The sequence below is a fragment of the Rissa tridactyla genome, chromosome 12, assembly GCF_028500815.1.
Source record: "Rissa tridactyla isolate bRisTri1 chromosome 12, bRisTri1.patW.cur.20221130, whole genome shotgun sequence".
Lineage (NCBI taxonomy): Eukaryota > Metazoa > Chordata > Aves > Charadriiformes > Laridae > Rissa > Rissa tridactyla.
Genome location: NC_071477.1, coordinates 17,268,731 through 17,294,443, shown reverse-complemented (window position 1 = coordinate 17,294,443; position 25,713 = coordinate 17,268,731). Strand labels below are relative to the sequence as shown.

At 50.3% G+C, this 25,713-nt stretch overlaps 3 protein-coding genes across 14 annotated transcripts in view; 1 reads left to right on the top strand and 2 right to left on the bottom strand.

Annotated features, from left to right (window-relative positions):
- Window positions 1–11,530, top strand: part of PHF20 (PHD finger protein 20) — a 63,899-nt gene extending 52,369 nt beyond the window's left edge. For all 8 annotated transcript variants that reach the window (XM_054217990.1, XM_054217988.1, XM_054217989.1 and 5 more), the window contains 4 exons: window positions 1,968–2,163; window positions 5,047–5,446; window positions 6,792–6,975; window positions 8,681–11,530. In XM_054217990.1, the coding sequence (XP_054073965.1) occupies window positions 1,968–2,163; window positions 5,047–5,446; window positions 6,792–6,975; window positions 8,681–8,823 (923 nt within the window). In that variant the 3' untranslated portion in view covers window positions 8,824–11,530. The remainder of the gene's footprint in view (window positions 1–1,967; window positions 2,164–5,046; window positions 5,447–6,791; window positions 6,976–8,680) is intronic.
- A 1,871-nt stretch (window positions 11,531–13,401) lies between these two features.
- SLA2 (Src like adaptor 2) lies at window positions 13,402–18,956 on the bottom strand. 2 transcript variants are annotated; one of them, XM_054218000.1, is made up of 8 exons: window positions 18,703–18,956; window positions 18,007–18,136; window positions 17,829–17,928; window positions 17,604–17,690; window positions 17,212–17,315; window positions 16,373–16,522; window positions 16,128–16,254; window positions 13,402–16,034 (listed from the first exon to the last, which is right to left on the bottom strand). In XM_054218000.1, the coding sequence occupies exons 2-8, from the start codon at window positions 18,092–18,094 to the stop codon at window positions 15,884–15,886; spliced, it is 807 nt and encodes a 268-aa protein (XP_054073975.1). In that variant the 5' UTR covers window positions 18,095–18,136; window positions 18,703–18,956; the 3' UTR covers window positions 13,402–15,883. The 2 variants fall into 2 exon arrangements, with proteins under 2 accessions (XP_054073975.1, XP_054073977.1); XM_054218002.1 differs by lacking the exon at window positions 18,007–18,136.
- A 3,472-nt stretch (window positions 18,957–22,428) lies between these two features.
- NDRG3 (NDRG family member 3) overlaps window positions 22,429–25,713 on the bottom strand; it is a 64,088-nt gene continuing 60,803 nt past the window's right edge. For 2 of the 4 annotated variants that reach the window (XM_054217996.1, XM_054217997.1), the window contains 2 exons: window positions 24,503–24,541; window positions 22,429–23,991 (listed from right to left, as the gene is read on the bottom strand). In XM_054217996.1, coding sequence (XP_054073971.1) covers window positions 23,813–23,991; window positions 24,503–24,541 — 218 coding nt within the window. In that variant the 3' untranslated portion in view covers window positions 22,429–23,812. The remainder of the gene's footprint in view (window positions 23,992–24,502; window positions 24,542–25,713) is intronic. The other 2 variants (XM_054217998.1, XM_054217999.1) reach the window with 1 other exon arrangement.

The following is a 25,713-nucleotide window of genomic DNA, read 5'->3' as shown; positions in this document are numbered from 1 at the left end:
CAGAGAAGTTGCATTTAAAACTGGGCGCAGCCATTCAGCAAACTCTTATTTAGGAGCTTTCCCGAGTTTAGTGCTGGGACTTGTAACAGCACCATTCATACTATTGGGAACAAAAGCAAGTTTAGCGTAATCTTGCTTTAAAAACTGTACCAACTCTCACTTTAGACTTTTTTTTTTGTCAAGTGGGATTTTTAAGAGATTTGTTAACATTTAATCTTGCTTAAACATTATCGAGATACTTAGGATGTGACAGACTGGTTCAAGCCATAGAAAGCACGCACTGTTGGATTGTCTCGTGTCTTCTCTTAAGCTCACGCACCTAGAAAGAGAGCGCTGCTTGTGCCTGGGTGCACCGCAAAGTAACGCTTCAGCTGGAGAATCGCAGTGTCGTGCAGATGCCAAATGGAGTTACAAAACTCAAGATTTTACTCTTGTGGACTGAACTTCATTTTCTGTCACAGATGGTTAGCTTCTCTAATGCAAAAATAAATGCATGGGGGGTTAATACGGGTACGTCAGGAATGTCTCCAAAAATGGTTCTGGCCACACCTAGAAGATCTCTTGCTTGATACAGCATATCTGCTGGAAAAATTGAGCTGGAACATTTTTTTCCTTCCCTGCGTTGGTTCCTGTTTGAGAGTGTTTGGAGGTCTTGCCTCAGAACATCGATTAGTGTCCTGTACAGCCTAGTGCCTGAGTGCGCTTACAAGCGCGCTCGTTTGCTTTAACTCCTTTACTGAGACAGGGTGTTAGTATTGACTTTAACTTCGAAACTGTCATTCATGTCTGTGGATGCTCGTACAGGGCATGATAGAGAAACCATTTTGCTGCCGTTCTGTAACTACCATCCGAAAGCGTATAAACATCTGTGACCAAGCTCTGCTCACTTCGCGGCACAGCTTCCCAAGGGTTGTTTTGCTTCATTGTGCCAAAGTTAATCGCATGGGCAGCGTTGCAACGTAACGTGCATGTAGTGCGGTCCCTTGTGCTTGCTCTGCTGCCTAGGAACTGTTGCGTTCGGGGTGTTTTTAAGCTTCTCCTTAACTGCTGAAACTTCTAGTCGATATTAACCTGCTTATATCGGAGACTTTTTTTTGTGAATATTGTTCCGAGTCTGTGCTCCCATATTATCTCTGATTTTGTAGGGTCGCTGCCTGGGCTGTATATAGGCCAGTGAATTGTGTGGTGTTGCTCAGAAGAATGCTCAGCATCCTGGCAACAGCTGTTGTAACAATACGTTTTACAGGGTGGGGGGGGGCTTTTGTTGGGTTTTTGGCTTGGATTTTTTTGCTTCTGTTTTTGCAATTCAGCAAGCATCTGAAGTTACGCTCTTTCCTGATACTACCATTTTGCTTGGCTGCTTAAGTTACTTTTACTGATGTATTTATCATGTTTAATATAATTTCATTTCAGCTGCTGTTAATATTCTGACCTCTTAAGCTAAAATTAGCATTGTTAATAGCCTGGCTTAAGCAAGTTCTCCATCAGAACCTCATCATTGATTCCTTTAAAATTTACTTTTGGATGGCTGTACTAATACATGTATGATGCTTAAAAACAAGACCGCTGGAGAAAGGAAGTTCACTGCCTTTTGCTGCATTTTTGTCTGCAGAGAGCTGTATTCAGACTGTAGCTTTAGCTATAACCATGGTTGCCAGGGAGTGTGATAACCCTGCTAACATACACTTTTCTGTGTGCATCAGCTGCCGTTACCTGTTGTGGATGTCCTTTGGAATTTGAGGTCTGAATGCTTTTTACGGTTGGGCTGCGTTTTATCGTCTCACTTCCCACTTCAAAAGTTCTTCGTGTCTTCAGGGTTTTGTCTGCTATTACGGGGTCTTTATTGGTACTATCGATAAGAACAAATAAGCTGTTGCAAGACTTTGAGATAATCAGAATTACTACCGGTAATGTCAACATACCGTAGTTAATGCTCCATTTTAACACGCTCATTACTGTTGCTTTAGGTCAGAGGTCCAGCTTAAAATACTGGTATGAGAAGGAGTGGTTAAGTAATGGTCACATGCATGGCTTAGCATTTTTGGAAGAAAATTATTCCCACCAGAATGCCAAGAAGATAGTAGCCACTCACCAGCTTCTTGGCGATGTACAGAGAGTGATAGAAGTACTGCATGGACTGCAGCTGAAGATGAGCATACTACAGTAAGCAGTATTTAAGTATCAGTCGGCATGTTCTCAACGCGAATTAGATTTCAAATAGTAGAAAAATAATCAGAAATTCAGACTTGTTTTGTGCTTCTTTGTGGATGTATAATGACATAATTGAATTGCTGATGTGATCTCGGAAACGGACTTCGCTGTTTAAAAACTGTTTAAGTGTGTTGAGGAGTATAAATTGACCATGTGTGTAGAAGGGTTGGGAAAGTGTGAAGGAGAGAGGGAGAAAACTAATAACAACAGTTTCTCTTAAAGCACCTACGTAGATACAAGTAACAAGAAGAGGGTAGGCCCGTAAGCTATGGCAGCGTTCTTAAAACGCTTGCCTTTTCCATTCCAGTAATTCTAAATTATAGCTTTTCCAGCAGAAATAAAATCTTTTTGTTTGGCGTAATGTGTCGCTCTGTTGTAGCGGGAGAGCAGTCGCAGCTTCAGCAGCCTGTAGTAACTCATTTCTAGGCAAGGATTATTACAGCTATAGATGAAAAAAATACCATGTTCTGTAGTCACTGTAGAAATCAAGTTTTCTGCATCTTCTCCTGTTTGAAGTCATCCCTGTTTTCTGATGACGGAAAAAATCCTTCTCTAACTTGAATTCCAGCAGTTTTAAATTGTTTGAACTCCATATTTATAATTTATTAGTTGAGAAATTGCACAGCAGCAGCTATTTGGAAAGCAAAGCTTTTAGTGTTTCCAGAGTTCTTTAGAACTTTTTCCCCTTAAATTTACTCTGTAGCGATGCAGTAGGGCCGCTGGCAGTACTTGAAATGCTTTAACAGTGGAATGATGCTTAAAGCAAAAGAGTAGCAATTTTAACATAAGTTTTTGCTTTTCCGTTATGGTATCCTTTAGGCAGATCTGTAAGTAACCCTTTTCCTCTTTGGAGAGGGCAGAACGCAAATATTTAAGACCATTGCTTAGGCCTTTTCTGAAACAGCAAGGCTTCAGATTGTGCCTTTCCAGCTGTAGAGTAAACTGAAAATCGCATAGTACTGAGACATGGAGCACTGGGCAGGTATGTGATGCTTGTAACACGTTTTTGTTCCTTTTCTGTCCCATCCCGAAAGTTGGTGTGATGACCTGGTTTAATTAAAGATGACACGTGGTCCTGTTAGGACCATCTTGTTAAAAACGGTAACCCCTCATTTTCTTTATTACATAAATCAGAAAGGATTTTAAAAACTGTTGAATTAGAATGACTGTATTGTTGATGCAGATCTACCAGAGGAGAGGAGAGGATTTCACAGCTGCCTGAAATTATTAGGAGAGTGTTGCTCAGTGTTTCCAGGAGGTGGCAAAGGCTCAGAAGTGACAGTGACAGCTTCGGTGCATGAGAAGGAGAATCAGCCATCAGAACGCAATAGTTGAAAGGTTGCTCAAGTATTAAGCGCTTGAATTTTTATCTTCATGTAGATGGTGCATCATCTTTCAGTTTTCTGTCCTCTGTAAAGTTATCCCTTGCTCTTTGCTGAGCAAAACAAGGCCTTTTAGGTGTAGAATATCAGTGGAGTTGGAGTAGAAAGCTTTGGTAAATGAGCACTTGGCTTTCGTTTTCCGAGGTATGCCTTCAGAATTGCTCACCAGCGATGCCATAGACACCCGTCACTGGAGGTAGAGGTGCTTGTACACAGTGGCCTGAGCACGTCCTCGGCAGGTGTAGAAACTGTCGTTGCCTCTGATAGACGCTGAAGGAACCTTACTGCTGTAGGACAGATTAGAAAGCAGTTACTTTGGAAGTAAAATGGTCGTGTTTTGCTGAGTGGTTCGGCTAACAGCTGGAAAAGCTGGATCAGGTTAAAGGAGTGAGTCCCTCTGCCTTTGCTTTCAGGGAAGCACAGAGTGGGGGTTTGGGGCAGACACCCCCACCCCCCCCTTTCTGTGCAGCTGAATGCAGGTGCTTTAGGGTCAGGATTTGCTTCTGCTGCATTCTTGCAGCCCGTAGCAGATAAGCTGCCTACCCTTTGAAGGTAAGCAGAGTGATTCTGCTTTGCTCTCCTTTTTACTGCTGTTTTAATGCCTGACAGACATGTGGAAGGACAGTATCAGTTACAACACTCACTCTAAATTCTTCTTATTTGGTCTTTATATCCATGTAAGAATCTGATACCTATAGCTGTCTCTGCTGCTGGAATAAATAACCCATTAGTCAATTTGAAAACATTAAAAATAAGAATTTTTGTAAGAAGCAGGTGGGGGGACTACAGTGTACCAGGCAGTAGAGTTTCCTCAGCATTTTGGGATTTAAAGGAAAGTTAAAGTTTCAAAGGAAATAATAAAGAAGTTCTGCGCTACCACCACCCCAAGTCCCCAGTTGTTGTTACTAGAGGGCTAAAAAAGATCAGTGGATTGAATTTTGAAGTCTGTTTTGGGGAACTACAGGCTAATGTTTGATACTGAGTGGTTTGAGGGGTCTTCTTGTTTTACTAGTGTTTAAAACTGTTAAAATCTGAGTTTAGCTTCAGTGTATTTGACTTACCTTACTAGTACCCCAATGAAAATGAGTTTATGCTGTTAATAAATTGCAAATATTGAAGGAAAATGCTCCTTCAACGGCAACATTAGTGAAAAGTTGTATGTGTCTATTGGAAATATATTCTCAACTTTTTTCGTAATGCCAACACTGGGCTTATATACCATGTTGTAGAACTGAAAATAGCGAACATAACTGAACATTGTAGAAAGACACATAAATGAGGTCAGTGAAATCATATTATTTCAGAATATTGGGGATTTTTTTTAACTGATTATGATGGCTAAAGCATGTAGTAGTTCAAATATTCTTACTTAATTTCTTTATGTAATAGGATAGTTTGGTCAGTCACTTTGACGTTTAAATTTCGGTGGTTTACTTTTTTTATGTTTAAACAGAAGTAAAGAACATCCTGACCTAAAGCTTTGGTGCCACCCATGGAAGCACATTACAGTGGATGAAAAAATTCATACAAAGCACATCATTCACATTGAGGAAGACTGTTGCAAAGAGGAGACGACAAGTTACAGAACTTGGAATGGGACAGTTGAGAAACCCTCAACTATTCCTTCCGTGGAGGAATCTTACATTACGAGTGAACACTGTTACCAGAAGCCTCGAGCCTACTACCCTGCAATAGAGCAGAGACTGGTTGTGGAAACAAGAGGTTCAGCCATGGATGATGGAGTAAACAGAATAAGGGAAAACGGGGATGATGCCCTGTCGGAGAGATTTGGCTGGAATCTGGACCGAGAAATATGCAAGATGGAAAACGAATCCAAACACAATTACTCTAAGGTATTTGTATTGATTTTCTCCTGTACTGTTAAATTTAAGTTGCCAGTTCAAATTAAAACAATAGACACCATCAGCCCCTCCACTTCAAATAAAAATTTTAAAAAAAAAAAAAAGGCAGGTTGAAGAGGACTTCTGGACCTTTAATCATCTGCATAGTCTGTGGAACACGCGTTATGGTCCACTGGCAGTTCATTGCTGCTTAGTTTTATGTGTGTTAAATGTAAAAATAAACACTAGCAGAAGAATAGAGAGACAACAAGGCAAGCATATATGGTACTACTGAATACACTGGTATTCCACCTTTTAGTTATTTCCATCTCATTCCCATGTTGCTTTTAATAGTTACATTAACTAAATTAGTTCCGTGTTCCTCAGGCAGCATTTCATGGTGGGGGAAAAAAAAGAGGAGCACCCTGAACTGAGTTTTTAAGAATGATCACCGTGGAACACTCCTGTATCGTCCTCTTCCTACTGGAGCACTCCAGTTTGATCTTTTCGACTGTTAATTCTCATTGTCAGGTCTCTGAGACCTGCCTTTCTACACCCCAATGCAAAAATTTTCCTTCAATTAGTTAGTGCCACGTCATATGAAATACAGTTTGAGAGATGTTGGAAAGCATCTGGGAAATACTGACCTGCCTTTTTTCAGGTTAGAAGGTTATTTAGCTTTTATTTTATACATATGTAAGCTGTAATTTATGTCCTCTTTAACTTCTCTCAATTGAGATTACTTTATTTCCGAGAAAGGCATATATTTCAGTTCCGCAGTCTTTTAGGAGCTGTCTTCTAAATCCTGTCGTATTTCAGCAGAATTATGAAAAAAGTAGGGGAGTGGAATCAATACTGCTGACAGTGTAGTCAAGTTTTGTAACTGGTGGTGATGTTTGGGGTTTTTTTCTAGATGCTTCAATGAAAGTTTTAGTAGAATTGAGATTAGATTCCTTCTAATTCCTTCTCACTGCAAAATCATTTGCTCTTTATTTGATTACAGTTGTGTTAAAAATGGCTTTAATGTTCCCTAGGATGCACAGATTAAGTGCAGTATCTTCCAGCTGGAAGCTGGCGGGGAGCTAGATACACGTATATATGTTATTTTTTGAAAATCAGATGCTTGTGAAGTGCAAAGAATAGGTCTTGGCAAAATACCTATAAAAGCACGTCTGTATTTAGATCCTCTTGCCCAAACTGCTTAATATTTGTGTATGATCTCTTCTCTGTGTCTCTCTATCCTCCGCTAACCTAAGATTAGTTGAGCAATTAGCTTGGGTAACTGTGAGGAGCCAGACAGTCTGGCTCTCCAGTTCTGTTTCACTGTTACAAATCTTAATGCGTGTATTTCTGCTAGGTAAGAGAGTCTGTCTCTAAGAAAGTCTCTCCAGAGGAAGCTATTGAAATGAAATTGCTGGAAAAAGACAAAGAAGGAGTTGTGAACTCGCAGCTACAGTGGCAGCTGAATCTTTTAGCTCATGTGGAATCTCTGCAAGATGAAGTCATACACAGAATGGATTTCATTGAGAAGGAGCTAGATGGTAGGTAACATTATTCGATTTCAAAAGCTAACTGTATTTAACTGAATTACCTGTTCAAAACATGTTAACTTGGATTTTACTTCTGCAGACCTACAAAGAGACAATCGTTGCTTTGTCAGAAGTACTGCGTGTACAGACATGCTGCTGGGCTTGGGGGGAGTGGATTTTAAAACAAAGATCAAATTAAAACTGAACGGAATTCTATAGAAAAAGTTCCAGTGAGAACACACCTAAATACTTGCATCAGATGATGATGATGTAGTGGAATATCTTCCATGTCTTTTTGCTTTCAGGTTTTTTGTCATTTTTTTCATAGCTCTTCTGTGTATCTGAACTTCCCTGTTCTTCAGGGCTTTGCTGTCTGTGTTAGCCTATGCTAGGAGGCCTCTTTGGTGCACAAGGCCCTTGTCTTTTCCTGTCTCTTCCAAATTCTTTACTTAAGTGTCTCCTTGAATTTTTTTTTCCTAGTAATAGAAAATTTCTAAACCCTTTATGTGTTTCTTTGAACAATCCAGGATAGTTCTTTTCCTTAATATCTTTTAAGCGTGATCATTTGGTTGTGTAGTGGTTACAACGCAAGGGTATTGGGAATCTGACCCTTGCCAAAGTAAAACTCCTCTCTTTGTAGTTCAGTAAGGTACCGAAAGATTGAACAAATGAAGGCATAATTCAGGTAATGAAGGTCAATCAGGCCTGTAATCATAATGCCCGTTTCATAAACGGAGAAGCTCTGGTTCACAAAGGTCAGGCGGCTTCTATCTGCTGTTGAGCTGGAGGGCTGCTCAGAGCATTGCTGCTCTCATCAGTAACTCTCGTATTTCAAGGCTGGATGTGTCAGTACTTGGGTAATGCCCACCAGTTCCTCGGCAGATATGGCCCTTAGGCTGAACTAGCCTGTTGATCTCGTTAGTGGCAATGGCCACTGCTGCTTCTCTTGGCACATGTATTCTGTCTTCAGGGCTTCAGTCTCCTTCGGCAGTACTGTCCTGTCCCGTGAACTGATCACAGGTCATTCTGACCACCTTTCTTGTGGTCATATTACATTGTCGCCCGAGTTGTCTTTTGGTCAGTAGTATTTCTGGTTCTTGTTTCCTGCTGAGAAGCTTTAGAACAGGAATTCACTTTGTTTGTGCGCTAGTCTGCTGCCTGTGCTTTTGGATTACATCCCCGTTTTCTGTTACCTAGTTCTCCCATGGGGAATCTATCTTCTGTTCTTCTCTTCAGGATTCGATCCTGCTCTGGTGGGAGGTGTCCCTGCCCAGGGCAGGGGGGTCGGAACTAGATGATCTTTAAGGTCCTTTCCAACCCGAACCATTCTGTGATTCTCTCTTGGCCAATTGTATCCTGTATTGATGGCAGACTTCTTCCATTAGCGTAGTCCTACCCTTTTAGGATCTTCACAATATCTAGCCCTGAATTTTCCTTCCTTGCTTTCTGCTAGGAACACCTGCTTGCTTTTTTCTCTTCTCCTTCCCCCCTGCTCCCCCCACCCCCGCCCCGAATAATTTTGTCATGTATCAAAAGCTATTTGCAAAGACTGGTGTGAGGAGCCCGGTTTTCTGATTTCTCAAATGCTGTGTGTTTAAAAACGTTGCCCACTGCGCTCTCAAGATTCCCAAAAGATTTAAAGAATTCCCATCTTGTGACTTAAAGTTATCAATTTGTTGAGAATTGGAATAGTGACAGATTTGTTTTTTCTCTGCAGTTTTGGAGAGTTGGCTGGATTATACAGGAGAGCTGGAACCGCCAGAACCACTAGCTCGACTCCCACAACTCAAACATTGTATAAAGCAGCTTATAACGGACCTAGGCAAAGTGCAACAGATAGCGCTTTGCTGCTCAACATGATACTAGAACGTGTCGGAGACTCACTGAGTGTGAAGTTGGAGCATCTGATTTGAACAGCTCTGTGTATTTAAATGAAATTAGCATGCTGGTTGCATGTGATGCAGATTGACTTCAGGGATTTGTGAAGAAGTGCTGTTCAAAGAACAGCAAGAAGGTTATTTTATCTCCTCATAATTTTGAGTTTATTAGGCAATTGAAACGATACGGAAGAGGTCATACTGTTGTCTTCAGAGCTCGGGTGTTGGTTGATGAATTACACTTAAATTTTCACTCCTTACAAGTTGCTCATTGAAATAATAGACTGTTTCGTAATTAAATTGACTAAAAATTGTGCCACTGAAGAACAGAGTTCTAAGAGCCAAAAATGTTTAGTTGACGGAGGTTGTAAATAACTTTGCATAGTTTAAGTGACATGTCATGTTCTATTCCTTCTGGTTTATGCATAATAGCACACAGTATTTAATCATTAGGAAATGTTGTAACAGTTTTCAGGCTTAGTAAGTATGAATGTCCAGCTCTTAACTATAAAGTGTTAGGTGGAGGTTTGCAAGTAACAGTGGCCTAAACCCCACTTTTCTTACGTTAAATAATGTAGCAGAAGGTCACAGGTGGATTGCACTTACTTTCAGAATAAATGATTGTTTTCCATATTTATCCTGTCGCTATCACACGACTTGGTACTGGGGAAACCCGTTGACGGTGTGTTGATGTGTGTTCTTGAGCTCTTAAACACGGCCACGCTGTGCCTCCTGAAGCAGTGCTGGTGGGACACCCTTGTTGGGGCAGTATGAAATACTGCTGCCGGGAGACTGCGCTCGGAGTTCCGGACTTCAGCGAGGTCTGTAATGGACGTTACGTAGTTTTCTACCCATTTGTTAATAACTGCCATTCCGGTTATATTTTGAAATGTAGACTTTTTTCAATACTCTGAACGTGTTTATTGTAAAGACTTACTCTGAATGTGTGGTTTTGGGAATCAGTTTATTTTATATTTGTGTAAATAAAGCCTCAAGATCTATGCATGAGGTACTGTCCTCGCAGACAGTGAGTGGGTTGTTATCTTAAACGGTGTATGTTCACAGAGTCCCTTTTTATACCTTAAGATTTAATTTTTTTGGTTTGTATTACTTTGTGAGAGCAAGGTGAAAATGCTGCTTATGTTAAAGTCACGTTATACAGTACCTTTTGAAATGTTGGTGTATTGTAAGTATTTGAGACGTTAAAAGTCTTTCAGCTGCAGATCATAGCTCCATAAATAATGGTTGTGACTATTTTCTTTCCCGAACGTTGCTGAGTTAAGCTCACAGTGGAAGATGGTAGGCTGTTGTTGCAGTGAGAGGGTGTCCTTTAAAAGTTGAATTTGTTACCCTGGCTTTACTGCGTGTTGATGGTACCACCAAAGGGTAAAGTTTAAGCACAGTTGTAATTGAAAGGCCCGTAGCTGTACAAATTACTGATTTTGGATATGAATCTCTCGCATTTGTATACTGCAAAGAATAATGTAAACTTGAAATATCCAATGTTATTGTAGGAGTTAACGGTATCTACACAGTGAGTATTTCATTTCCTTCAGAAAACAAAATAATTAAGCTACTCTGAGTAGTAACTAAGGCTGTTGTGCCAAGACTCACTTCAGGGAATAATTTGTCTCCCAGTTTTTTAGTACTAGTTGGCGTATAGTGAATACAACGTATGTACAGCAGAAAAATAAATTTATTTTTCTGTAACATGATCGGAATAAAGCTTACATGATATTTAAGAATCACTTTGCTCTCTGAAAATGAGACCAATGCTTATACCTTGTCTCATTCCTGTTAGTGGCACCTGAATTCATGTATACTGTCTAGTAACTCCAGCGCAGGCAGCAGTAACCAGACAACCAGCGCAGCGTCAGAAGGAGCGCCCCAGCCGACTCTGAAGGTTTTTGGGTGGTTTCAGTTGACATCAACCAGAAGGGCGTTCCTCGGTTGAAATCTGTAAAGCAAGCACTCCGACCAGGCGTCTCTCGGGGAGCATCGCTGCGGTGTTAACCAGGCAGCTGTGCTTACGGTTTGAGGGTGTGAAAGCAGTTCAGTCCCTGAGCAGACTCTTCACTCCTGAGTGGAACGTCCTCTTCCCAAGCAATTGCCTTTTGTGTGTGTGTTTGTACCTTTTTACTTTGCCAGTTTGTTTTTGCTCAGGGCAGTACTTCAGATTTGGAAGAAAAGGTGGTTCTGATGGGTGGATCAAATGACAAAATACTGGAGACTTTGTTTTCCTTTAGTAGAGCTAGGGAGGCCCTTGCAGATAAAGACTGAAGCTATTTATTTAAAATAGAGTAGCATTTCTCGTGTTCGGGAAAGATTCTTTATTGTGCTCTGCCTGGATTCATTTTTGTCCCTGTTTTTGCAAGTTTCCACATTGTTATTTCTTAGTGCGGACCAACTGTTCGGTCCGGCAGGTCACTTTTTTTTGTTTCTTTGAATCACTGGTAAGTGAATGCAACGTGGAGCCTTGATGAAATGAGCATACATTGCACTGTGGATACATATTTGTCTTTGTTTATGCACTATTAGAACCGAGGGCGCTGTATATAGAATTTTGCTTTGGAGCAATATTTGCAAAACTTGAAAACTTCTGTATCTTGGTGTTTGGAATAAATAAATAGGTTTTTGTTGGTTAAGTCTTAGTAAAGTCTGTTTCAATTAATGATTCTTCGGTAAAATAATTTTGGGCTTTTTTTCTTCACGTAGCATCGAAATGCAGGTACTGTCGTTTGACAGGAGGCGTGCGTATGAGAATTCTGCGCTGGGAGAGGAGCGTGAAGCCAGGATGCTCGTTCCAGGGCTGCAGAGACACCTGAAGGCGTAGCTTCCCTGCACAGTCCCCAAGAGAGATGAATTGGGACAAGTGCTGTCAGCCGTACAGTGCAAACTGCAGAGAGGAAAAATACGTCATTTCTATACAATTTTCAGGTGGAAATGTGTTGTGCCTGTGCAGCAGCGGGCTAGCAGTTGAGACTCAGGTAGGTTTGGGAGGGCTGAGCCGGAAGGGAGCAACGCGCTGGAGCTGCGCGTGTGACGTTCTGCGAGCCGCTGTCATACGGCTGGGCAGCAGCAGCAACCTTGCTGTAGCCGCTGCGTGTTTGCGGTGTGAGGGAGTGCTGCTTCAGCGTTAATGCCAAGGAAGGAGCTTTAGATGTATTTAAACAATCCATACGGAAAATGCGTAGGCGTGGGAAGGGGAGAAGCTGGGAAGTGTTGGAGAGAAAGTCTACCTGGTACAGGGTGGGCCTGAAGGCAGGGGCAGGCATTGATGCACCTCCAGCTGCATTTCTGGTTCCATCTCTTCCCCTCTAGTTTCCCCAGCAGGAGGAAAACAAGTTTATTCCTTTGTCCTTTCCTAATTTCAAAACAAGATTCCTGTAAAACTCCTAGATTTTAAGGCTAGAGGGCGCATCGCTCTGCTAGATCCCAGCTTGTGAAGCCTGGAGAAACTGAGGGCAGGCACAGGCATGTGTTTCATGGTTTGATCGGATCGTGTAGGTCTCTACTGATCACTTAAACGTCAACATCAGGTTTTGAAGATGTGATCCGAATTTGAAATAATTTGATGAAATGGGTGCTGTGGCTAGCCGTGTTTCTGGGAATGTGTCTCCTGGGTTTGGTTTGGGGTTTTTTTTTTAGGTATTTGTTGTGGGTTTTTTGTTTGGTTGGTTTTTGACCTGCTTGATCTTAAGGCTTGTAGGGGCAGGCTCACATCGGGAAGGAGTTGCTAAGCCATCTGTGAGCCTTCATATGGATAGATTCACCTTGGAGTTCCTCGGCCTAAGAAATCTGACACAACCATTTGAATATTCTTGCTGGTATTTGTCCAGAACATCACCTCTTCTATTGCATGATCTGCTGTTGATCATCGTCCAGACCATGGATCTCGTTCGTGCTCATCATGGTGCTAGAGTACCACTGCTGCCGCTGCAGCCCTGGTGTTTCATCACATTGCAAAAGCGTCCACGACTGATACTTGGGTTGGCTTTTCCAGTGGCGGCATTGAGCACCTCAAGCTATTACGGTTATTTTGAAGAGTATCTAATATCTTTGTATTAATCCTTCTGTGTTTGTGTAGCAACTCTCTTGTGAAGGGGAAAAAAACCCGGTACAGCTCACCAGAAATGTCCGTGTTCAAATAGGCAGGTAGTTAAAAACAGAAAATACCGTGGTTTTCTCCTGTTTGCAGACAGCAAAACAGACCAAACCAACAAAAAAGCTGGAACTTGTCGTGTTCTGCCTGCAGGGTGTTTCTGCTGGTGGTGCTTGTGTGCCATCGAGGTGTTCGGTCAGTAGAGGCTGAATGATGCCACAGTCCTGGTTTAACACTGCACACTAAGTTGTCAAGGATGGCGTGGGCCCCGTTTCCTATTGTTTAGGGATGTTGGGTGCGTTGGGCTCAGGAGGAGGAGAGGAGTTGTGTGCACCTCCTGAGCTTTCAGACTGGTGGGTTTATGCAGGTTGAGTACATACACTGTTGCAAGAGTCACCAAGGGAAGGACCTGCTCATGAAGTGGTGGGTTTTCGTACCCTCGTGACAAGTGGAGTAATGGATTGCTCAATGCCACACTGAATCTAGGCTCCAGAAACGGCTGCATCCTCTGAACAGCGCTCCAAAGCTACTGGAGATACTTTGGCTACTTTGCAGCTCCCCCAGAGGAGTCCCTTTGCTCCCTGCAAATGCTGGTGAAAGAATGCTCTTGTGAAAGAGATGCACACGCACTCTGGTTTCAGGTGGCAGAGCATAGGCTTGTATGGCAAGGTTGCACATCTGGATGTCACTAAATACTTGTCACCTCAGAGGAGGACAGTGACAAAGCTGTCGGAGGAGATCAGTGCTCTCCACAGTACGGCTGATCTGGCTGAAGTGCCCGCAGCTCTGCAAGCTTGGTGTGCCCCTGACACGGTGGAGAGCATCTGAGAAGCGTCTATTCCCATGAGTGTCCTGGGCACTTGGAGCAACTCTGGTGAGGACAGTCCCTGTCCTTGCTGAGTCTCCGTGGCTGCCCACCCTTGGGGGCTGAGGCAGCTAGCAGGTCCTCTGCTGCTCTGGAACCAGTGGGTCTCCTCGGGGCTTGTTCTGTCCCTTCGCAGCTTTCAGCATCCCAGTCCGGTGCTGCCCTCCCCTGTCTGGGGAGAGAGCTACTGCTGGGAGATGTTGGGACTGGCCTCTGCCTCTTCCACTGTTAAAAGAACCTGGTTCGGCATCTGGCTTTTGCCCTCCACTGCCCAGTGTGCCACCTCCCCGCTGCTCTGGGGGCCTCAGAAGATGTTCCCCAGCATGAGTGAAGTGTGCCCAGAAAAGGGAACAATGGTGGGGCTGGGAAGGAGGAGGGCTTGGAGGCTGCCAGCGCTGGGGAAGGATTCAAATAGGCTTTCCAGCCAGGTATTTCCCATCATTTCCCATCTTCCCAGTCAGCAGGATACAAATATCGGAGAAGCAGTTTCTTGAGTGTGGCTGCCTCCAGTCCGAGGTAGAACCATCACTGTGGTGTAAAGGCATCCAGCAACCTGGCTTCAGGTTGGAGGTGGAGGAAGGATGGCCAAGGGCTGCCCTTCCTTCACAGTGGGGGGTTCATGGCAAAACTGAAGGAAGCAAAACCCTCTGGGCTGCCCCCCCGGGTGGCGGCAGTGGGCTCGGCTGGCTGCAGGACAAGGTCAAGGCTGAGGGATAAACCCGTGTCCTGTGCCCAGCAGACACCGGGGCTCGAGGCTGGCGGCTGAGCAGGTGCGTGAAGATCTGGGCTGCTGCGTGGAAGGAAATGAGAGTGTGATGGTGGGTTTGCAAGAGTGAGCTCATCAGACATGAAAACGAAGAGTAGATTTGAGCATGTGAGGTGAGGGCTGTCCTGCTGCACCGGGCTCTGGGTGCAAGGAAAGGAAGGAAGGGATGGCACCAAGCGGTGAAACTGCTTCCACGCTGGCTCTGGCTGCAGAGGAAGCTTTGGGCGCTTTCCCCAGGCTCTGCTTTGCTGAGAAGGGGCTGTTGAAAGTGAAGGCTCAGGTGTGCTGCTGGTCTGAGGTGTTTCTGCTGCTTTTAAGGCCCCCTCTAGCTCAGAGGTGTAACTTAGATCAGGTTTGGACGTGAGTATTTGCATCCTGCCTTTTTGGATCATCTAGTCCTGGCATGGACCTTTTTCCTTCCCTGCTGCTCCTACACCAGCAGTTGTGACATTAAACATTTTTAAACCTCTAGGGCTCGTTTATTTGCCCTAAGCGAGTTGGCCGAGGACCAGACCTTGCCCCGTGGCCCTTGGCTCGGCCCAGGTTGGGGAAAGCTGGGGCCGGGGCTGGGGCGATGGCTGTGGCAGAAGCAAAACCCCTCAGGCTGCGGCGGGTGGAAACTCGCCCTGCGGTTGCAGCTGGCAGTTCACGATTTATTCACAAACCCTCCACAGTGAACGAGACGCCCTTTAATTAAGATATCAGAAATGGTTACTGCGGCGTGTCCAGCAGGAGCCTGTTTTATGGACCTTAACTCCAGTACAATCTGTGTGCTAAAAGGTTTAGAGATCGGCTCTTCTGGGTGCAGTAAGAGCCCGGTTTCCTCACAGCTGCTGCTCCGCTGGTCCCCGCAAGCAGAGGGGTGAGTTACGGGTGGGTGCGAGCACAAGGGTCTGCAGCTGCTGCGCCCAGGCCCTGTCCTGCTGCGTGGCCACCTCACCCCAAAAAAGTCTGTGCATCAGCTTGAGGGGTCTGACGGGGTCGGGCTGTTCCCCCACCTGGGCCAGCCTGTGGCTGGTTGGGCGTTTGCGTCCCCTTCCCCCGCCGCTGTGGGAGCGCTGTCTACAGCCTCTGCCGTCTCCTCCCACGGGCGCCACTCGGGGTGCTCAAACGTCACGTCCCAAAGCGCCCAGCTTTGGGGAGGACAGGCCCTGGGGCCACCCCTTCCTCCAGCATCGCCTGACCGTCCCCACCTTGGTCTCAGCTGTCCCATGTCCAGGCCACTGGCCCTGGGCACCTGGCTCCCAGGCCAATGCCTTCACGAGGGCCAGGGGTCTGCCGTGGGGCTGTGGACAAGGAGGGGCCTGCCCTCAGCTGCTCTTCGCCCCCTTCCCGGCAGGGCCCAGCTCCGGGGCGGCCGTCTCGGTCAGGAGGAGGTAGGAGCTGATGGCTTCTCGCAGGCCCAGGCTGATGGGAGAGTCCTCCTCCGGCGGGGACGTGGCCTCTGAGAACAGGAGGGAGCTGCGGGAAGGCGGACGGGGGATGGTCAGCGGGCAGCCCCCAGACCCCCGAGGGTCTGGCAGGGGCGGTGGGGGGAGCCCCAGCCCTCCCTACCTGTCGATCTTGTCCCACTTGAGTGATGGCTTCTTCACCACAGCGGGCATGGTGGGGACTGGGGCCACCTTCGTCCCTTCCGTGGAGCAGGGCTCCCCGAGGGGGCAGCACAGCCCCTCTCCCAACTCTGGGCAGGGAGCCAGCAGCGTCAGCAGGATCCCCCCGAACCTGCACCCCAGCCCTGGCCACCACCTCTCCCCCCTCCCTCCCTCCCTCCCCAGCCTGGGGGGCCGCTGGGGCGTTACCGGAGTAGTGGTCCACCAGGTCCTGCAGGCTGGGGAAGGTGAGCCGGGGCGAGATGTAGAGCCAGCCGTTCTCCAGGCGGTGGATGCGGTAGTGTGTCACCGAGTCCCAGGAGGCGCGCTCACTGCGGCGCACCGACAGCGAGTAGCAGCCTGCCGGGGCGAGGGGCAGGGGGCCGGGATGCCGTGGGCACCCACGTACTCAGCCCCGCTGCCCCGTGCTCTCCCCCAGGGCTGGCCGGCAGCACCCACCTCCCCTTGGGGCTGCGAGCGTCCCAGGGCCAGCCCCGTGCCCTGAGCACCTCCGGACCCGGGACTGTGGCAGGGGTAGGTCGGGGGATGGCTGCAGGGAGCTGCCTATTGTGTCCTACCCCCCCCCCAGGCTCGCGTGCTGTGGCTCTGTGCCCCAGCGTCTGCTTTTGGGTGCTGTGCGGGGATAGGCGACCCCCAGCCCCGCGCCCCCCGCTTGGTGCCCTGGAGGCCGCAGGGCTGTGCACGCTGCGCTGGTGCCTCAGCCGCGGGCACTGGGGCACCCAGCGGCCTCCTGGGGTCCCCTTGGCACCTCATCGTGAGGGGGGGCCGCCCTTCACTTCAGAGGCTGAACCTTTTCACGTCTCCGCTTTAACCAAAAGCTGCAGGAAGCCTACTGCTGGTTGGTTTGGGTTTTTTTCATTCGGGGCCCCGTGGCAGAGGCTCAGCACGCAGCGGGGAGCAGCGGTGCCAGGAAACAGCCACCCAGGGCAGGCCCCACCAGGTGCGTGCGATGGAGGCTCGGCCCCGCTCAGCACCCCAGCGGGGATGGCCGGGAGGGGGTGCAGCAGACGGCGCCGGAGGGCTCTCACCTCGCCTGGTCTGGCTCTCCCGTATCAGGAAGGACCCACTGCGGTTGCCCGGCTGGAGCAGCAGCTCCTCCGCCTTCTGCCGGCTGACGCCCTCGTACAGCCACCTGTGCGGGCAGCGGGTGTTGGCAGAGCCTCTCGGGGCTGCGCAGGGACACCTAGGGCCCGTCTTGCCCCGGCTGTGATGGAGGGGACAGCTCGGGGTGCAGCACCACCTGTCCTGGGGGCACCCTAGGATGCCGCCCCACCTCCCCGAGTCCCGGTGCTGCTCGATGGCCCAGGGAGAGGAACAGGGCAGGGTGTCCCAGCACGGTGGCTGGGGGTTGGCCTGGAGGTTGGCTAGGCTCTCTGTGGTGGGGCCATGTCCCCGGAGACGGACCCTTCCCAGCATTTACCTGTGCCTGACCTTGGCCACGCAGCTGCTGGGGATGTGGCACTCCTTGCCAGACGCCTCGGATGCCACCAGCCACCACTCCCCATCCCTGCAGGGAAGAGGGACAAGCCATCCTGAGGGGCTGAGGCTGCTGGGGGCAGGGAGGGGACCCCCAGGATGGGTGTCACCGTCACGGCCCTGGGGGCTGCGCACTGGTCGGGAGTGCCCGCTGCGTGTGGGGACTTACTCAGAGAGGACGCGGAGCTGCTCCCCCATCCTCAGGACAGTGGCTGCCCCTGTGCCGGAGGGGAAGTCGCAGAGGGCCACGGCCAGGAAGCTGCTGGGGGCTGTGGGGAAGGCGAGGGGGCTCAGAGCCCCCAGCTGGGGTGGGAGGCCGGGCAAGCTGGCAGTTGCCAGGCACTTACCCGTCTGTGTGGGCGGCGGGGGCTGCATGGTGTCGGCAACCACTGGCGGGATGCTGAGCGGCTTCTCCCGGCTGGGCAGGCTCCCCATCCCTCGGCTTCAGCACCCGGCCTTGGCCGTGGCTGCTGCTGACTGGAAGGAGAGGCTCAGGCCTGACACCAGCAGCACCACGGGCCCAGGGTCGGCCCCCTGCAGAGCCATGAGCCCCGTGGCATGGCCGTGTCGGGGTGCAGGCTCATGGGTCGTGGGGCAGGGCGTTGCTGGGGGGTGATGCCAGCACGGTGGCTCCCGAGAAAGGCAGGGCCAGGGCTGGGGCTGAGCCTGGCAGCAGCTCCCTGGGGAGCCCTTTGAGGAAACCACCTCCCTGCTGCGTTCCCGAGGGCAGCTGGGGAGACTCACAGCCCCAGCTGGGGTCCCTCCCCAGGACGGGGCATCCACATCCCCAAGATAGCCCTGTGCCCCTGGCCATGCTCGGTGCTGCCGTCCCGCCCCAGCCCAGTGTCCCCCAGGGAATGGGGCACCCCGTCCCAATGCTGCAAGCTGCCGGTCCCCACGGGGAGCACAGCGGCGATGGGGACACCCCTCTGCCTGTTTCAGTTCCTCGGCCATGGAGCTGAAGCTGTGTGTGACCCACCACAGGATGAGCTCCCCACCCCAGACCCGCTGCTGCCCTCAGTGAGGGGACAAACCCCACTTACCTGCCCCTCGCTGCTGTCACCATTGTGCAAGAGCCATCGGGGCCGGGCAGACACCAGCTGGGCTCTGCCCTGTGTGGTGTTTCTCCCCCATGGTGGGTCCTCAGGGCACCAGGTTGCAGAGCGTCCCTCTGGTGCGGTGCGTCTCCCTCGGCGCACGGTAAGACCCGCTTGGTTCGCCCTCGTCCCTCTGCTCTACGGCTGGGTGGTTTTGGGTCCTGGAGCCAGGGCTGCTCCCGGCAGTGCTGCCGGCGAGGGGTGTGAGGCCGGAGTGGGGGCTGTGGGCTGCCGCCGCTTCCTGTGACGTGTGCGCGCAGCGGAGCCGTGTTTTCTCTTTTTCACTCAGCCAACAGGTTGCTCGGCTGTGTCCCTCGGGGACCGCGGTACGGGGGACAAGGCCTATGAAAAAAGATCCCTGAGCGCGCTCCAATGCTATGGTCACTGCAGGGGGCTTGGGGGTGGGCAAGAGGGAGGGCTGGGCAGCACCTGAGCAGGAGCAGAGCCGGCTCCGGGACTCAGTGGTTGAGGCCGGACAAGCACCATCCCCAGCCAGGACAAACCCCAGGGGTCCTGGGGTGCCTCCTTGGCGCAGTGGCCGCAGCAGCGGGGCCACGCGCTGCCCTCAGGCCGGCGCACGGTGCTGGGTGGGGACACGGCGCAGCTGTGCACGGGTGTCCCCCGGCGCCGCACTGCTCTGCACCAAGCACGTTACATGGGGGGGCAGCCCCAGTGCTCCCCCTGCCCCAGGCAGCTCTGACGCCTCCTTTTCCCCACCTCGAGGAAAGCCCTTGGGATTTGCTCTCGCTGCCACCCCGCGCTGGGACAGCCCGTGCTGTGCTGGTTCTGTGGCACTGCCCCCCCTGCCCGCTGTGCCCCTCCTGCGGCGCTGGCTGCTCGGTGGCCTCCAGCCCCGGCCACGCTGCGGTGGCTGAACATCCTGCTGCTGTTTATGCTCTGCTCTTGAAAGCTTCTGGTCACTCGTAAACCACTGTGATGGTGTGAAATGCACACGGAAAAGCGCTTACGAAAGCAGCCGCCTGCTGGGGCCTCAAGTGGCTGTTGGGGCTCAGGGCTCCCCCGAGCCCGCTCTGAGCTCGGACACCGCTGGCTTGCCGTAACGTACGTTGGTTACGTTTGAGAGCGGATTCATTTGCTCCTGGAGCTGGTGGTGAAGGCACGCTGCAGTCCCCGGGGCCACCGTTGGTGTGCCATGACCTGTCCTAAATGCGGCTCAGCCCCCCGCCCCCGGAGCCCAGCCCAGCCCCTTCCTGGGTGAGCGCTGGGGAATAAAAATGGACCCCACTCACGCCCCCACCCCCCCCCAACCTGGAGAGTGGGGCTGGGCAAAGGGCCTTGAGCTTAATGCGTGGGTGGGAATGCGGCACACGGGGCTGGCAAAAGCGTAACCACGGGCGTCCCTGGCCACAGGATGCTCCCAGGAGCTACGGCAGCCACGGGCCGCAGGTGGGCAGGGGGTGGCAGTAACATGCCAACTTACGCACCTTGGATCCAATGGAGAGGGACGAGACTCCAAACAAAGCGAGCCACAGCAGCCATCCTGGCAGGGTGTTTTGGGAGTTAAGATCAAATAATGGACATTTCTGGGAGGGGTGGGGGAGGTCGGGGGTGGGTGTCCCCAGCTCCTCCCTCCTCAATGGGTGACTGACACAAGCTACACCAGCTTGGCTGTGCCTCCAACTTGAAAAACCTCTAAGGATGGACATCCTTCCCCATCTTTCCCTCCTGGCTTAAAAACAAGGAGAAAAAAATAAAAAAATAATCCCAGAATCACTTCTGAACCTCCCAAACCAAAATTTTTTTGGCTGTTACTCCTCGCAGCATCATCTGGCGCAGCCAAGAACAGTTTGACTCGGGCACATTTCACCAAGTGCGGTTGAATGAGCTTGTCCCAAGGTTTTGAGCAACTGGGAATTCAGTCCTAAGGGTGTGGAAGAGCTGGAAAGTGCCGGCTCCATCCACCTGCCCAGCCTTGGCCAAGCCCCTTCCCCGGGCATCCCAACTCCAGCCAGAAGAAAGAGGTCTAGGAACCACTCTGGTGTTTTACAGGGCTGGAGTCTAACCCCAGTGCTGCTCCTCAAGGTGCGGAAATGCACAACCGTGTCCCGTGTCCCCCCCCCCCGCCAGCGGATGGCCAGCTCCCGCCCCAGCAGCCAGCGGGGCCAGCGCTGGTGTGGTTTGGGCTCCCAGCCTTGGGAAGCCCGAGCTCAAGCTCTGCTCCTGGCTTTGGCTGGCATCGCGCTCCACCCAAAGAAACATTTCGGTCTTTTATTAAACTCATGGCTCAACTTGTATTTAGCTTCGCTTTTTTGCATTGTTACCAGGAAAACCACTTGCTTACGTGAAAACAAGTTTCCTTTTTCCAGTTACCCTTGGGGTAATAAAATATATGACAACCCTCACTACAAATCTTGCCTTACTTAAGCCTATGAACCACCATGGCAACAAAACTCTCCTCTTAATCACCCTGTCTTCTAAATTGCTAAAAAAAACCAAACCAAAACAAAAAAAAACCCCAAAAAACCCACACCTCATCTATTTACTCTCCTGTGTTCCTTGTCCAAGGGCAGCCTGTAGCTCTGAACTCTCCTGCTCCACAGCATCATAAACAGCACATGGTGAGCTTGCGCCAACCCCTGCAGTGGTATTATTTCCTCTTAACTCATTTTATTGTCATTTTAATATTGCGTTTCCCTTCCTTTTGGTCTGTTGCTGTATTTTCAGAGGGGAACTCGAGGAAGAACCGTTTCTGAGCGTGGTCAGACGGCAGTACGGCTCAGAGCTGCGCAGACATCAGCTCTCCTGTCGCTCCGCATCCAGCACTTGCCTTTAGCAGCAACGGACTTCACGGGCTACCTGGTGGCCTGCTCTCTTTGAAAGCTTCCTGCCTTCTATGGACTCCAACTAATATTTTCGTTCATTTAATCACTTGGTCACTTCACTACTTGCTCATTAATACAACTGGCCAGTTTCTCCCGTTTCTGGCCTTCCGTTCAGTTTGCAATTCATGAAACCACTGTCTCGCCTCCGGCACCGACCTCCCCAAAGGTCTTCAGGAAGCCAAAGCGCGAGGCTGCAGGAATCCACCCCAAGACCAGGACTATAACTTGCAGTTTAACCCCTCTTCAGTCCCTGCGAGCTGTCTGTGAGAGCTGAGCTGACAGACGCCCGAAACTTGAGAGCAAACGCTGGGTCTGAAAAGCAGAAGATGAAGAAACGGTTGTGTTGAACCACCAGCTGCTGCGTGTTGCTCCACCTGCACCTGGCTGCGGTGCGGGGGGCAGACGTGCAAACCAACCTGCCCTCGGCCTTTCCGCGTCACGACAACTGCCGCGGCACGGGGTTTGCAGGTTAACTTTGCGTTAGAGCCGTCAAACACGCCTGTGCACAGCACTGTTCGCCAGGGACGGCAGCTCCCAGCGCTCGCCTTCCTTTGGAGGCTGCCTGTTTTGCAGGAAACCTGTCGTTTAGGCTCCCCTGTCTCCGAGCTGGAAGTTTCTTTCTGCATTTTGGCGGAAGCCAGTTCTGCAGCGCCTTGAGGCAGCCTCTTCCAGGGGCACCTGGCCACGCTGCTCCCGCACGGCTGCACGGAGGCGGCCGGGGCTGCCCCTTCCACGGGGCCGTTTCCCTCTCACGGCGGGAGACGCCAGAAGCGGCAGAAGCGGCAGGGCAGCCGGGTGGAGCCAAGCGAAACAACAGGAGCACGCAGGGTAACAATGAAACTCAAGTTATAGCTTTATTTAATAACTGGTACAAAGTCCCCCTCAGGCAGAGCCTCCCAGTCCCATTCCCTACCTGAAATGGAGCAGAACGTGAGCGTGACCCTCGGAGCAGCTGGCTCCCAGTGAGTCAGGACTGCCCAACAGTTAAGAAAGAATGTTTTGCTCAGCTATTGAGGCCTGTAGCAGCCTGACCGCTCATCCCTTTTCTCCCATGAACAGCCAGACCCTGGCACGCAGCAGGCATTTGCCTCCCGCCCTCTGTGACCCGGCCAGATGTAAAAAAGCAGCAGAATCGTGAATTCCACGAAGGCAGTAAATAGTACCTGCACAGAGGCATTCGCCGCTCACGCTTCTGACCCGACTCACACGAACGTCCGTCTGCCGGACGTCATTTACGTTCGCTGATATTTCCTGCGCCTCAGTTAATCCCCTGCGCAGACACCCTGCCCGGGGCGGGCAGCGGCGGAACGCGGAGCTGGCAGTGCGGGAGATTCCTGGATCCCTCCCCTGGCAAGGGGCACTGCTGCCCGTTTCGCAACCTGCTTGATCTTAAAGACTCGTCTGTGCCGGGGTAGAATCGCGACTCGGTGTTAACTGCACCTGGCCCTTGCGCGGGGGAGGCGGAGGGTCAGCAAAGGCGGTCTGGAGGCCAGGGCTGCTGTAGTTTAATCCCTTGTACTCGGTTCATAGTGCACCTCGGATAGTGTGAGTTTACTTGTTAATTGCTTTGCCCTTTCAGGAGGCTCAGGTGAGAAATCGCTCTGCTCCTTCTTAACACACACAGAGGTGAGACCAAGGCAGTGTTTCTGACCGTTTGTTTTCCCCAGGCTGCCTGGCGTTGCCAAGAGTCCTGGCACACAAAGACCTTCTGGTGGGTTCCGTGCTGCCGGCACAGCTCTGCCGAAGAGCTCCGCCTGCTCCAGCGCCTCGTGTTTCACATCGCCCTGGTCTCGCTTTCCCGCGTCCCACAGATGCCATACCAACTGCACCACAAGGGTCCTTTAGCAGAAGCACAACTAGAAAGCAATTCTAAACCTCACAAAGCCACAGGAATTATATTTAAATGAACAGGGGAGACAACGGCTGTCATCTGGATTGATACACAGCACAGAAAGGAGATGGTATCAGCATGTACAGTAACGTGACTTACTAAGACTGTGGAATGTTAACGAGTTTTAAAGAGGCTCTGATGCCGAGGGCATACAGAAAGGACCAAAGTAATGCCAAGTACAGACTACCAAGGAGGCGGCAGCTCAGATGGGCATGCACAAGTTAGAGAGAACAGTTAATGCCATGTTGGATGAAATGCTAGATTCTGAGTGGGTTCGGTGGGGGCGAGTGGAGTTGTCTGAATCCAGAAGAGGGGCTCCTGCCTAACAGGATACTTCCATGGTTTGAGGTGCGTCCTGGAGGTCAATTCCGTCTGGGGTTCCAGCGCTTCCTTCACCATGGTTGCTAGTATGAGACCGGCTGCGGATGCTCTCGCCGGAGCCCACGCTAGAGGAGGAGTGAGTACGGGAGCGCATCAGCCGGGTCATGCTAGCTGCTGGCACTGCAAGAAAGAACAAATGGGGGACTTAGAAAAGGAGGAAGTTCCTAGAGCAAGTATCACAGTCACTCAGAATGTGTCCCTGGGTAAGCACAAAAAAAGCTACACCCTCAGGAAGAAAACTCGCTCTTCACTGCCAAAATTAAGTCTTTGCACATCGAAAGCAAGGTGCTTAAGGCCCAATTTCAAAAGGTCCACGGTGAGCAAATGCCAGAAGTGTAACTGATCCTTTGCAAGTGCAGTCATGGTGAGTGTCTGTGCAAACCAAGGCAGCTGGCTACAGATGACCTTTTGAAAGTCAGTCTCATCACTCTAGAAAACCACAGAGCTTAAGTCATGCAACAATCAACAAAATACAAATGAAAGGTGAAAAACCATAGCGTACACGTTGTACAACGGATCAGCCTAGCCCGCAGCAGGCCAGCAGGACATGCCGAGACAGAGCAATGCACCCGAAGAATCATTCAACTCAGCACACAGACTCGGGCCGAGGCGGATGCACAGTTGCAGGTACCTGACTCAGTGCTTAGGTGGCTGAGCTGCACATAAGGGACTGGAAACAACATGAGACAAGGAAAGGGATGAATACAGGAAAGAGCCAATTAGTTGCGGTGTGCGTCTAGCAGCTGCGCTGCTCCTGGGGTCCCCAGCTAGTTTCCCTTCCACTCCCAGCTCACACGCTGCACTGAAAGCTCCCAATATTTGTGAAAACAGCTCCTAATGAGCATCTCGGGGAGATGCCCGGCTGACTTAAAAAATCTGTCGGGACCAGATCTCTTCAATGCCTTTAGCTGGAAATTGCAACGCACCTGGTGACCCTGCCTCCCCACCGAACACACCACAACCGCTCGCCAGAGACGTCATTATCCTACGTTGGGGAAACTGGGGTATACTCTGCAACTCCAGACACATTCATGTCTTCCCTTGAGTTGACAGCATCAGATTTCTGTTATAAGCCTCCTGCAAGGCATTACCTTCCACCTGCAGTCTCGGCACAGGCAGGTCCAACTGTTTCAGCCAACGTGCAGAAGGCACAAGAACGGCTGTCGAGGCTTGTGCATTTCTAGAAATGGCAAACTGCTGATTCGCTTCTCTCCTGTTCTCCCCAAGAGAGGAAGCCTTGCTGGCCAAGCCCCGCAATGCCAACACAGCCTTGTCCACCAAAGTTGGGAAAACCATTCTGGGACTAGCTGCTAATTCTGGAAGCAGAAAATTACCCCCTGTCATTCCTCAGTGCTGTGCATCCTATTTGCAAGATATTTGACCCCTAAAGTGCTGCCGAAGTCCTTGCTCTGACGATAGCACTTGCTGGATTTACTAACACCAGGAACACAAGAGGCGTGGACATTGAAACGCTCTCAGGCTGTGAGGCTGAGGGAGCCTTCTCACACGGCACCCTCCTCTGCAGGGCCAGACTCTTCTGGCCAGCCTGGGAGAACATGATTGTCCTGCTATGTTCATGTCAACTACACATAGCTCTAAGGAAAAGGACAGCTTCTTCTGAGTCCTGATGCCCATGAGTTGGCAAAGAACTTCTGGCCGTGTGGAGACCATCGGGAGTGTCTCAGCTGTCACAGTGGCCATGCTTAGTGGTTAACCAGCCACGTGAACCAACCCTCCTGTAATTCCAGCTTTTGAAGGTTCCTCACCCACAGAAGGGGTCTCCTAGCCCTGGCCCCTGGCAGGCAAGACAGAGCTGCGCTAAGGTGCCTGCAATGGAGACAG

Bases quoted from the DNA above. Each gene is read 5' to 3' on its own strand.
- SLA2 (XM_054218000.1), bottom strand. From the start codon at position 18,094: ATGGGGAGCCTGCCCAGCCGGGAGAAGCCGCTCAGCATCCCGCCAGTG. The intron at 17,316-17,603 runs GTAAATGCTGGG...CTGCCCGCACAG, and splicing joins GTGGCCAAGGTCAGGCACAG to GTGGCTGTACGAGGGCGTCA. The intron at 16,035-16,127 runs GTAGGGAGGGCT...GCCTTCCCGCAG, and splicing joins AAGTGGGACAAGATCGACAG to CTCCCTCCTGTTCTCAGAGG.